Source organism: Prunus dulcis, chromosome 1 (assembly GCF_902201215.1).
Source record: "Prunus dulcis chromosome 1, ALMONDv2, whole genome shotgun sequence".
In the NCBI taxonomy this organism is placed as follows: domain Eukaryota; kingdom Viridiplantae; phylum Streptophyta; class Magnoliopsida; order Rosales; family Rosaceae; genus Prunus; species Prunus dulcis.
In genome coordinates, this window is record NC_047650.1 from 36,573,282 (window position 1) to 36,585,376 (window position 12,095).

A 12,095-nucleotide genomic window follows, 5' to 3' on the forward strand; every position below is an offset into this window, starting at 1 on the left:
CCTCAATCACTTATACTCAATAAACAAAATAAACTTACTAATCGATTAGTATTTGAACGCACCATGGCATGTTACATAGATTGAATTGGTTTGTGATGTCTTGGGAAGGCACCTTGGAAGCAAAGGTGGAACAGATTCTAGCTTGACTTTTCTGCAGATACATCCCTTCCTTCGTATACAAAATCAACGAGATTCCTCTTCCACTTTTCTCTTTCTATATGTATAATAATTTGATTCATTCCAAACCGTAACAAGCTACCAAATTTTCTCCAACAAAGTCAGCTTTTGTGCAATACCATTTACATCTCCCACGTATTCCTTGAAAGTTTTGTTTCCTTTTATGTGTTGCTTTAACTTTTCCTTGAAGCTATAAATATATATATATGCTTATATATATATATATATATACACACATACGTGCATGCTAATATCTTTGTTGTTTTGGTTTTTCTGTAGCTCTCTCTCTCTCTCTGTTTGAGCAAATTTCCAAGAGTTGTAGTGAGAGAAGGTGAAAAACAATGCCGCGTTTGCTTCATGGGACACTTTTGGCAACGATATGTGAGGTTGATAGGCTATACAATGGATGTGGGCTCCACTTATTGTGGAAGGTAAACCTTTTTTTTTTCTTTAACATGAACTGAAAACTTTTTAGTTTTGTTCCTATTTCTTTCAGCAAGTTTTGTTGTGACATTTATTTGTTTTATGTTACAATCCATATAAAGTGATCATACTTTTATGGGAAAAGAAGGTATAAACTGACCAAGGAAAAATGCTTGTACTTTTTTTCTCTCAGAATCATGGTAAGCCATGTAAAGGGGAAATTTCAAAAGTGATAGCCTAAACAATAAATGATATGGTTGTAAAGATTTTTATCTGATTTTTTCCTTTTTCTTTTGGGGTAGAAAATGGTTGTAAAGTTGTAGAGTGAGGTTTGGACCAAAAACAGAAAAAAAGTTATGGAGTTATGAGGTGGAAAATATATCTATCCCAACCAGAAAAACTTACTTGCAACGGGTACAGCACTTCCTATGTCTTATTGCGTTATTAGTCTGGGATAGAAAAAGTATTATCTCTGTCGCATGAAAGTGTTTCTCCCAACACAACTGCTGGCAATAAAGCCTCAAATGACTTTTCAAAGGGTGCTTTTAGAACAATCATGCAAAAATCTGAATTAGAAAGACAATAGTGGCTCATTTAATTAGAAAGACAATGCGAGCTTGAAGTTTTGTTTGACTTGTGTATCGGTGATCTCAAATACCATACAATCTATCAGTTTGTTCTGTGTTTCTCTCTTTGTAGGCTTGATTGCTCATAAAATTTGATACATCTGATATTTTCATCCGAGGAAATTTTCTATTTGCATATGATTTACATCTGGATATTTTTAAAGAAGCTTATGATATCCCCGACTAAATTATAAAATCACTTTCCCCAAGTTGTCACCAACCAACCATATCGCCAAGAATTTGTTAAACTCTGTTTCTCTTTCTGAAACTATGGAGCATAGCGCTAATGACAAAGTCCTAACAAGATTCTGATGGAAAATTCATATCATTTGTAACTTGAAATCTTCTTTATCTCCTGCAAAAATGAAGAGATGTCCTGTGAGGTGCATCATCTTTGATTAGTATAGCCAAGCAAATTAATCTGCCGAACTCAACTTTTGTTTGCACACATTTTACTGTCATGCCAAAGTACCATGCATAATGTCTAATTGAAACTTTTTTTTTTTTTTTTTCAACCATCTTTCAATGGTAAAAGTGTCTACAATTTGTGGTTATTCTTTTCTGGTGAAGTGTTCTTGCCCTGATAATTTTTTTCCCTTACTTTTGATCCTGTCGTTGCACAAAAGTCACCTAAAATCTTTGTAGCTCAAATCAAGAAGTTGGTGCTGTGCGGGCCTAAACAGGTATATTATTAATGTCAATCTCATTTTCCTCCAAACTATTGATCAATCTATTTCTGTTCATAAATTTACCTTAAATATTTTGTAGATTGTTGGATCCAAACTCTATGCAACAGTTGATCTAGATAAGGCCAGGGTTGGCCGGACCAGAATGGTAAACGATCCCAACAATCCCAAATGGAGGGAAGACTTTCACATCTACTGTGCTCATAATATCTCACACCTTATATTCACTGTCAAAAGTAACGATCTGATTGGGGCAACTCTGATTGGAAGAGCTTATATACCTGTTGAAGAAATAATCAAGGGTTATGCGGTGGACAGATGGGTTGAAATATTAGATGAAGATGGAAATCCCATCTATGGAAATTCTAGAATTCATGTCAAGTTGCAATTTTCCAGTGTTAAAGATGACTTCCATTGGTCTCTGGGGATTAAAAGTCCCAAGTATGATGGTGTTCCTTGGACATTTTTCAATCAAAGAGAGGGTTGCAGGGTTACACTATACCAAGATTCCCATGTCCCGAACGATTTTATCAGTCACATCCCCGCGTATAAGCCCCAGAGATGCTGGGAGGACATCTTTGATGCGATCACTAATGCAAGGCACTTCATTTACATAACCGGGTGGTCTGTGTACACTGAAATAACCTTGTTAAGGGACCCGAGTAGGCGAAAAGATGACATTACACTAGGGGAGCTTCTTAAGAGGAAGGCAAATGAGGGTGTTTCAGTTCTTTTGCTCGTTTGGGATGACAGAACTTCTGTTGAGGAACTGAAGAAGGATGGTTTGATGACAACCCATGATCAAGGAACCGAAGAATACTTTCTAAACACGAAAGTGCATTGCTTCTTATGCCCCCGGAACCCTGATGTTGGAAAAAGCATAATTCAGGGTTTTCAGACTGCAACAATGTTCACTCACCATCAGAAGACAATTGTAGTTGACAGTGAGATGCCTGGTGGAGAATCCCAAAAAAGAAGGATTGTGAGTTTTGTTGGAGGTATTGATCTTTGTGATGGAAGATATGATACGCCAAAACATCCCTTGTTTGCAACTCTAGACACAACTCACCAGAAGGATTTCCATCAGCCAAACTTTGCTGGCTCTTCGATTAGGAAAGGCGGTCCAAGGGAGCCCTGGCATGATATTCATTGCAAACTGGAAGGGCCTGTTGCTTGGGATGTCTTGTACAACTTTGAGCAGAGGTGGAAAAAGCAAGTTGGTGAAAGGTTCTTAATTTCACTAGGCAAGCTTGAAGAAATCACAGTTCACCCACTTAAAAATACGTTCTCAAATGACAAGGAGTCATGGAATGTTCAGTTGTTCAGATCTATTGACAATGGGGCTGCTTTTGGCTTTCCTGAGAAACCTCTGGAAGCAACACAGCTGGGCCTTGTGAGTGGGAAGAATAACATCATAGACAGAAGCATTCAAGACGCATATATCCACGCCATTCGTCGTGCCAAAAACTTCATTTACATAGAGAATCAGTACTTCCTTGGAAGCTCATTTGGCTGGAAATCAAAAGACATTAAGGATGAGGATATTAATGCTTTGCATCTTATACCAAAGGAGCTCTCACTTAAGATTGTTAGTAAAATTGAATCAGGGGAGAGGTTCACTGTCTACATTGTTGTCCCAATGTGGCCAGAAGGTATACCTGAGAGTGCTTCTGTTCAAGCTATATTGGATTGGCAAAGAAGGACAATGGTGATGATGTATACTGATATCTCTGAAGCCCTTCAGAGAAGGGGTTCAAATGAACACCCCAAGGACTATCTGACATTCTTCTGCCTAGGCAACCGGCAAATGGAGAAGGATGGAGAATATAAACCTCCAGAGACTCCAGAGCCAGACACTGATTATAAAAGAGCTCAGCAGGCCCGGCGTTTCATGATTTACGTGCATTCAAAAATGATGATAGGTAAGTCATAACTGTAGAGTTCCGTTATGTTTGAAAGTGAAATTTTCTCTAGCAACATAACATATTAGATATATTGTAAGAGATTATTTATCATGTTCAAAATTTCGAATACATATTAATGAAAGTCTGCTAACATGTGCCTGTTTCAGTTGATGATGAATACATAATCATTGGATCTGCCAACATAAACCAAAGGTCCATGGATGGATCAAGGGACTCTGAGATTGCTATGGGGGCATTCCAGCCTGAACATTTAGCTACCACAGACCCAGCTAGGGGTCAAATCTATGCTTTCAGGTTATCACTATGGTTTGAGCACCTTAGAGTGCCTGACAACTCCTTCTTGCATCCAGAATCTTTGGAATGTGTCCGAAGAGTAAATCAGATTGCCGAAAAACAATGGGATCTCTACTCAAGCGACACACTTCATCAAGACCTTCCAGGTCACCTTCTTCGCTACCCTGTTGAAGTAAGCAAGACTGGAGATCTAACAACACCGCCAGGCTTCGAACATTTCCCCGATACCAAGGCTCGAATTTTTGGTAATAAATCTGAGTACCTTCCTCCAATCCTCACAACCTAGCAGTTGTGTCTGCTCAAGATGTGTTATTACTAAATGCCTAATCTGGATGTAAATTCCTATTAATCATTAACAACATTGTTAAGTCCCTGAATTGTACAAAACATATGCAAATTATTATCCAAATAAAAGTTTAATGTTCATCAACTATGATCCTGCATTGCTTTTCTTAACAACAAAGTCCAAAAATGTCCTTCCTTTTCCAGTTCCACCTGTTCAATCATGCAAATCTAAGAGACAACCGGCCATCAAAGTGCCCACCTTCACCACTGTAGGCCCAGCCACAGCTCCATCATCATCACCATCCTCCAATACATGAATCATTGCTCTCATTAAAACCTCATTTGATTGCTTCTAAGCTTGTATTCAAAATGTAGGACCCAGTCCAAAAAAGCCAGGCAAACAAGGATAGGATTGCTGATCTTACTGTAAAGTCAGTGGTCATGGTCTCCTTGTTTTGGATATACATTCTCTCAGATACCTTATAATTTCAAATTAAGGGTTTGCCCTGGGAGAATTTGTCAAAATGTTGGCAGAGGCTGTTTGTTGCAGATGGTTTGTTGCATATGAATGCATATATGGTCAACACAATGGACAAGAAAGCATGAGAGGTTTTTATCTTAGAAACCATAAAATTTAGGAAACTGATAAAATAACACATACTTCTACTCCCCCAGTGATTTACAGATCAATCAAACAGAAAATTTTCACATTTTGCTATGTGTAACATACACAAAATTTTGACTTCCTCTCTTGAATTTCAATATTTGGACATATCATATAGATATACCTGAGAGGTGCTTTTCATAGGGGCATATAGAATTATAGATTAGTTGATACTTTCTTTTGCCCTGTCCACTTCAAGAGTTAAAGTCAATGTCCTGGTTCATTCAAATCTTTAGTATATATAATATCATATCCAATGCTGGGGCAACCAAGAAAAAAGTAATTATACATATCCACAGGAAACCCACAATGGGTTGGCAATCAAATAATTGAGTTCTTGCTACAATCAACTAAATCCAATATAAAAAAATGATCTAAATATACAACAACAATAATTATCCAAAAACACTAGATGGATTATGATAGCATGATTGATGGATTCCATCAAAACCACCATGGACCCCCCAACACCAACACAAATCAAAAATTTCATAGAAGTGGTTGTAACCTACAACAAGAAAATAGAAAGAACAAAAAAAAAAAAACCCCAAAGCAACCTTTGGTTTTGCCTCCTTCCTCCCAATAAATTAAGTAATAATCCTTCTATCACAAAACACATAAAATTAGTGAGAATAATTAGAGAAAGAGAGAAGAGAGAGTTTTTAAAGAAAGAAAGAAAGAAGAACGAAGGGTGCCCCTTTGGTTGAATCAGAAGCCAACCAGAGGGCCAGCTTTTCCATGAAGGAGGGAAGAAACTGACCTTACCCAATTGCCAATCCAACCATGCCATCTATCAGGTCCATTATTATAAAGAAAATTAATTCGAAAATAAAAACTTGTTTTTTTAATTGAAAGTGGTTGTAACTTGTATTTCCTTTCTCTGATTTCAATTTCCCTTTTTTTTTTCTTGGGAATCAAACAGAGCATGAATATTTGTGATTGTGTTTGAATTTGGCTGAAATTAAATTGGTGTTTATCTGAGTGCTCTGTTGCCAGCTCTAATTGTATGCATTTCGCAGGATCGTGAGGTGTGTTTCTCTCCTTCGTGGATTTAGGGTTTCGGTGGACAAGTTTAAGCTTGGCCGCGTCTAGATGAAAAGCTGTAGATATCTTCCGTCTTGGGTCTCTGCCATTTTCACATGCATGGGGTGAGTTTTTTTCTTAATCCTTTCTCTCTCGCTCTTTTTTCTTTAAAAAGAAAAAGTTGTGGGCTTTGTTTGTTTTATGAGACAATTAAGGGAAATGAAGAAGAAAAGTTGAAAACTTGGATTGTTTTTTGTGAATTTTCTCAGCAACCAAACAGAGGTGATTTTGCTGTAAATGTCTGGTTGTTGGGAGAAGCAATGAGATAAGAATAATAAAAGTGAGACTTCACTCTGAGAATGATTTTTTATTTTCCTAGTATTGAGACTTTAGAAATCCAAATCTGAGCTCAAATTGGACGTGCAACTATTTGGTGTAGTTAAATCGATTTTGCTGGTTCTGGGATGCTGACATCACTGGTGAAAAAACAAAGATCCAAAAGTGCAATATTTTGTTTTTGTTTTTGTTTCTTTTACCCTTAGCTTTCTGGATGACCAAACAGGGACTTGAGGTTTTCGTCTGTAGCTCAAGCTTGTTCCTTTAACTTTGTTTTGGAATCTTTGTACTCGGGTTTGCTTGTTTGTTAAGCGAGCTTGAAGTGAGTGAACAGGGAAACGTGTTGGTGGCTTTTTTATTTGCCATTCTTTGCTTCAAGCCTTAGGCAGTTGGTAATTGTATTCTTAGGGGTTTCCCTTTGGATGGAATTCTACAGAAAATATGTATTCTAGGTGTTGTTTGTTGTCCCAGACGGAGAGATGCTTTGGGAAGAAACCCTGCTGTTCATTTTTTGTATTCACTGGTGCTTGTTTTCGAGCTTTTATGGCTCTACTTACGGAGAAATTCAAAAGGAAATGCGAGGCACTTTTCAGTGTAAGGGAGAATATTTTCTTTCTTTTTCTTACCTAAAATTTAATTCTAATGAATTTCTTCAGGAAATGACCATGCCTTGTCCTTATTTTAAGTTTTTCATAATTGGGTATTGAGTACTGTGGTCTTCGTAGAACTTGGATCTGGTGGTGTGAGTTTTAGTGGCTAAGTTATTTTCTTATGTTTTAATTTGATCTAGGTTTGTTACAAATGGTGGATTTGATACCACTTATATTTTGCTTATAGAGAATCAATGATGGGTTGCATTTGCATCAGTTTCTTCCTTAAGGTTCTGTCTATTTTACCCAAAAAAGAAAGCTAGATTTGATTATCATTGGAAATTTCAGTAATTGGAAGATTGTACAGTTTTAAATCATGGGAAAGTGTACGCAATTGGGCTTTTACTGTTTCCTATTTTCTTTGTTTCTGGAGTGTGGGTACTTAGGGGGGATCCCAAAGAACTTTAGGATGCAAACTATGTACGCCCATGTAGTATTATTAATTTTCAATTTGTTTTTTTCTTGTTACAGTTTTTCATAAATTCTGGCTCCAAGATTGGGATCAAGTTGATAGGTGTCGTACTATTACTAATCATTTTTTGTGGTTACTTAAACCTAATTTGTAACAGAGCAGAGGCTGTCTTGGATGCTGTACTGGTACCCAACCCCGACTACTTATTGCGGTCGATGAGCCATCAAACAGACTGAGAATTCAAGGTCGATCGGCGAGGAAAAATAGCATATCAGAGGACTTCTGGAGCACTAGCACTATGGAAATGGAGAACAGTGGAGTCCAGTCCCAGAAAAGCATCTCTTCAGTGAGCACTTCAAACCGCATTGATTCCCATGGTACTTCTGGCAGCACAAGCAATACACCTGAATTTGTAAATCATGGTAAGTCACATGAAATAACCTCTCTATTTCTCTCTCTGGTATGAACTTGTCCTTTAGTCACTCATTGAAACTGTCTTTGATGTTGTATGTTTATTTTGCCCTTGTCATACTGTGTTGTTTGAGTGACCTACTTCATTCTAATTTATTTAGTATAGCCAGATAGATATGGCCCAGCCAAGCTTGGGACTAGGTGGTTCTGATAACCTTGCTTTGGGTAAGTAGTCAGAGAAAGAGCTACCTGTTGGTTGTATGGTTTCATCTATCTTAAGAATTTTACCACTGTTTTCAAATGTGAAAATGCTCTTAAATACAGATAACATAACTGGGAGTAGCTTCTTGTACTTTTTATGGGCTTTTCCTGTATGGCTGCTATCCATGTATGTTTTATTTGTCTTCAACAACAAAAGAGAAGACAATGGTGGATATTCAGGAAAGCTTGATTCACATAACCATTTTATTTTATTTTATTTTATTCCTATCTTCAATGTTTTTATTGATTTTAGGGTTTTATCTGTGAAAACTTAAGTTTGGTGTGGTGTTGATGTTTGTGTCATTTGATCAATTTTTGTAGTCTTTTAGACCTGCAAAGTGAAAGCAATGGGTGATGATAGGTTTTGTGGTGCTTTTCTGAAACTTTTTTGGCTGAACTTACGTCCAGAGTCATAATCATTGTTCGACAATGCCTTTAATTCCAATTATTCTAGCAAACTAAATTTTTAACCGGTGAAAATTTTAATGGGTTCAGGTCTTTTACTCTGGAACCAGACGAGGAGTCAGTGGCTTGCAAATAGGTCTCAACACCAGACGCAACTTCGAGAACCTAGAATAAGGTGAATTTCTGTATTGCCTATGATACTAGAAGTATTTAATCATCGTAGGGGCATGTTACATTCGAGTAGGAATACGTGCCCCGATTTAGCAACTTAACTATTTACTAATTTTCACTTGATTTTAGCTTTCTCTTGCTTGCACCTTGGATTGCACTAGATGCACCATTGCTGCCTATGCAAGTTTTTGTCCCTTGCAGTTCTATTAGCATTTTTCACATTTCCATCATCCATAATATATACTAATGATCCAACTACTGTGTTTTGTAGTTGGAATGCCACTTATGAGAGTTTACTTAGTACCAACAAGCCGTTTCGCCAACCGATCCCTCTCCCTGTAAGTTGACTTGGCTCCACTTGTTTCCTCTGCTGGTATTTGCTTCTGCAACCTCTTTGGTTCTGACTGTTGAATTTAAATGACAGGAAATGATCGATTTTCTTGTTGATATATGGGAGCAAGAAGGTTTGTACGATTGATCCAGCAAAGCCAGAAAAACTTTCTTTTCTTTAGCTTTTCTTGCCCAGCTTTGTAAATTTACGCAAGTCTTTGAATCTTTGATACTGATGCTTGCTTACATATCAATTTGCTATGTTAGATACATTTGAGCTTTTTTTTTTTTTTTTTTTTTTTGATCCAAGTGCCCCAAAAACACACCCGGCTTTTCTGATTAATTACCCTGGAGATGAAAAAAGCAGAAAACCAAGACATGAAAACTATTGTCAAACTTCTTCTTTTTTTTGGGTCAAAATTGGCAAACTGCACTGATTATTTCTGTGTGAAGAGAAGACACTGTATTATTAGTTCATCCACAAAAGCATAGTGCTTTCTTGGTGGCATTACGACCTTCATCATTTCATCAGAATTAGATATGATCCGGCCCATGATGCCAAGAACTTCAAAGTCATGGATCACTTCGCCAAACATCTTGCTCTAAGAAATAAAGGCAATGGACAATGTCATACTTTAATCATATTTTACACATCTGAAAATTATTAAAGACGTAAATTTGACGGAATTTTTAAAAAATCTGAAAATCAATCATGGTTTGGTAATCAATGATCTTTTTCAAAAACTGAAGATTTTGTTTTGATATGACAACAAATCGAAATGAATCAAACCGGAATTAGACTTATCATTCGATATAAATCAAACCGGAATTAGACTTATCATTCGATATAAACCGGAATTAGACCTAACCATTCCATATGAACAATAGAAGACGACGGCTTATTAAAAAAAAGGTGTGAGCCATCTCAAATGGACCCAAGTCAAACAAAACTCAGCACTTGATTAATGTGATTAACATTTTATTATCAATCTAAATACAATGTCATGCATGTTCCATGTTTCACGTTTAATAGTTCTATTAGAGAATAAAATAATAAACAAAAATGGATGTGTGAAGTATGAAACCTACTTTCTCCTTTTAAATTCAGTCCCCCTTTTTTTTTTTTGGGTAAATGCAGTCCTTGAATGCCCCCTTTGGTGTGTATGCTTCCAAGTAATGGTGTTATAAAAATCAAGCCCCGCCCCACAGTCTTCTTCCTGTTTCTCTCCTAACGCACGAGACATTTGACATTTTAACACCATGTTTTGTCCCACCTCTTCCAACATTTAAAGTGGACGTGGGCCACCTCCATTTGAACTTTTAAGATGAGATGGACCAGCCCAATAATACATGTTCTAGGGTTTTTATTTATTTAATAAAACGATTTGACGTTCATAAATATAGTGACGGACACGGTCTGAATTGGATCAGTTTTATTTTAGAATTACAACTGAATCAATTATAATGTGGCGGTTTCTTCGATTCCAGTTTTGCAAAAATCATTCAAGAAACTGAACCGAACTAAATTAATATTTGACGATTTAATTAGAATTAAACCAATGTAAAATATGTTATTTACATATTAACTTTAAGAATAAATAAGTCAATCGTCAACATGTTGAATGGTATTTAGGATAAATTCAAATGTTTTAAGTTCGAACTCGCACGAACATAAATAAATTTATGTTTACGTTAGAGATGCAAGTAATTATACCTATTTGAGCTTTATCTTAAGATAATTGGGTGGTTGTAAGGATTATTCTTTATTAATAAAGAAGAAGAAAAAGAGTGGGTTGGCAACTTGGCATGATCCTTCACAATATCTTATAGGTTAATGAGGGGATGTCTTCCACTGGATTTTCTTTTTCTTTTCCAGGAGGAGTCCTTGCCCTGCAGCTTATTTAACGTTTTTTAGCTGGAAAATATATTCCAAAGAATCATGGAATTTGGATGCTTTCTTCATTGAGAGGATCCAAATCCATATCCCTAACCAGTGGAAAGAAAAAAAAAACAAAAACAAAAAAACATATCTCATGGAGAGCTCAGCCACTAAGCCAGAGAGGTTGAATGCTAATTAATTAGTTTTAGCTGGCTAATGATCTGCACCTGTATAATTAAATTATACACTTATAGAAAGCATCCTGGTGCTTATTACTTGGGCCTCATGCTCTGCGTGGGACTAATTATATTATAATTCAAGTTGCTAGATTTAGTTGCTTGATTATATACTCAATTGGGATTAAGAATAGTGATTAATTAGCCTTGGATGAATTGGAATACGGTCAAACATAGCAGGTACGCATGTTATGATGTTCTTCCAAATTGCTTGAGTTGGATACATTATAAAATATAGAAGAGAGAGAGAGAGAGAGAGAGAGAGAGAGAGAGAGAGAGAGAGAGAGAGAGAGGTCTTCAAATAAAGCAAAGATGAATGCTGAAAGTGTTCTTGTGGTGGGTATCAAAATGTGAATCAGAAAACATTAGAATTAATCTTCTTTCCTTAACCTTCCCTTAAAACAAACATTAGGGAATATAATAGCCTTCGTTCATGTGACAAAAGAGAAAAGAGAAAACAATTGACTGGCAAATAGCAAGAGCAAGTTGGGTCAAAAGAGAATCGTATAGGGAAAAGTGAAGAATCAGTGAGCCATTTAAATTTGAAGGTACGTATCTCTGCAAAGCTGTGCATTGTACATTGTACATGGATTTGCTCTAGTTTTAAATTATATATTGTTTAAGGTAACTAATATAAACAACTAGTGGCACCGGCCCAGTTGCATTATAGATTAACTTAGCTTAGCTTCGCGTAATTATCGTTACCAGGTCCATAATCATTCTTCTACACTACGCTTGGATCTGGATCCCATGAGAATGAGATGGCTTTTCCAATTGTTAATTAGCATTTGTTTACCTTGGAGGTACCAAGTAAGAAAGAGTACAAATCCAACTATCTATGCTACACACATCGAAAGTGCGTGACTGTCATTGATGCGTGTAGAACTCATTGTCAAATAAC

At 36.6% G+C, this 12,095-nt stretch overlaps 2 protein-coding genes across 4 annotated transcripts; both read left to right on the forward strand.

Moving 5' to 3' along the window:
* Positions 1-484: 484 nt before the first annotated feature.
* LOC117614102 (phospholipase D alpha 1-like) lies at positions 485-4,502 on the forward strand. Its single transcript, XM_034342795.1, has 4 exons — positions 485-608; positions 1,853-1,909; positions 1,995-3,834; positions 3,984-4,502. The coding sequence occupies exons 1-4, from the start codon at positions 519-521 to the stop codon at positions 4,415-4,417; spliced, it is 2,421 nt and encodes an 806-aa protein (XP_034198686.1). The 5' UTR covers positions 485-518; the 3' UTR covers positions 4,418-4,502.
* Positions 4,503-5,470: 968 nt separating this feature from the next.
* LOC117615902 lies at positions 5,471-9,359 on the forward strand. Of its 3 annotated transcripts, none has more exons than XM_034345079.1 (6): positions 5,471-5,877; positions 6,100-6,228; positions 7,664-7,923; positions 8,669-8,753; positions 9,021-9,087; positions 9,174-9,359. In XM_034345079.1, exons 2-6 carry the CDS (start codon positions 6,173-6,175, stop codon positions 9,225-9,227), a joined length of 522 nt encoding a protein of 173 aa, XP_034200970.1. In that variant the 5' UTR covers positions 5,471-5,877; positions 6,100-6,172; the 3' UTR covers positions 9,228-9,359. The 3 variants fall into 3 exon arrangements, with proteins under 3 accessions (XP_034200970.1, XP_034200969.1, XP_034200968.1); XM_034345078.1 differs by having other exon boundaries at positions 5,611-5,877; positions 7,659-7,923; XM_034345077.1 differs by lacking the exons at positions 5,471-5,877; positions 6,100-6,228 and adding an exon at positions 6,356-7,033 and having other exon boundaries at positions 7,659-7,923.
* Positions 9,360-12,095: the final 2,736 nt, after the last annotated feature.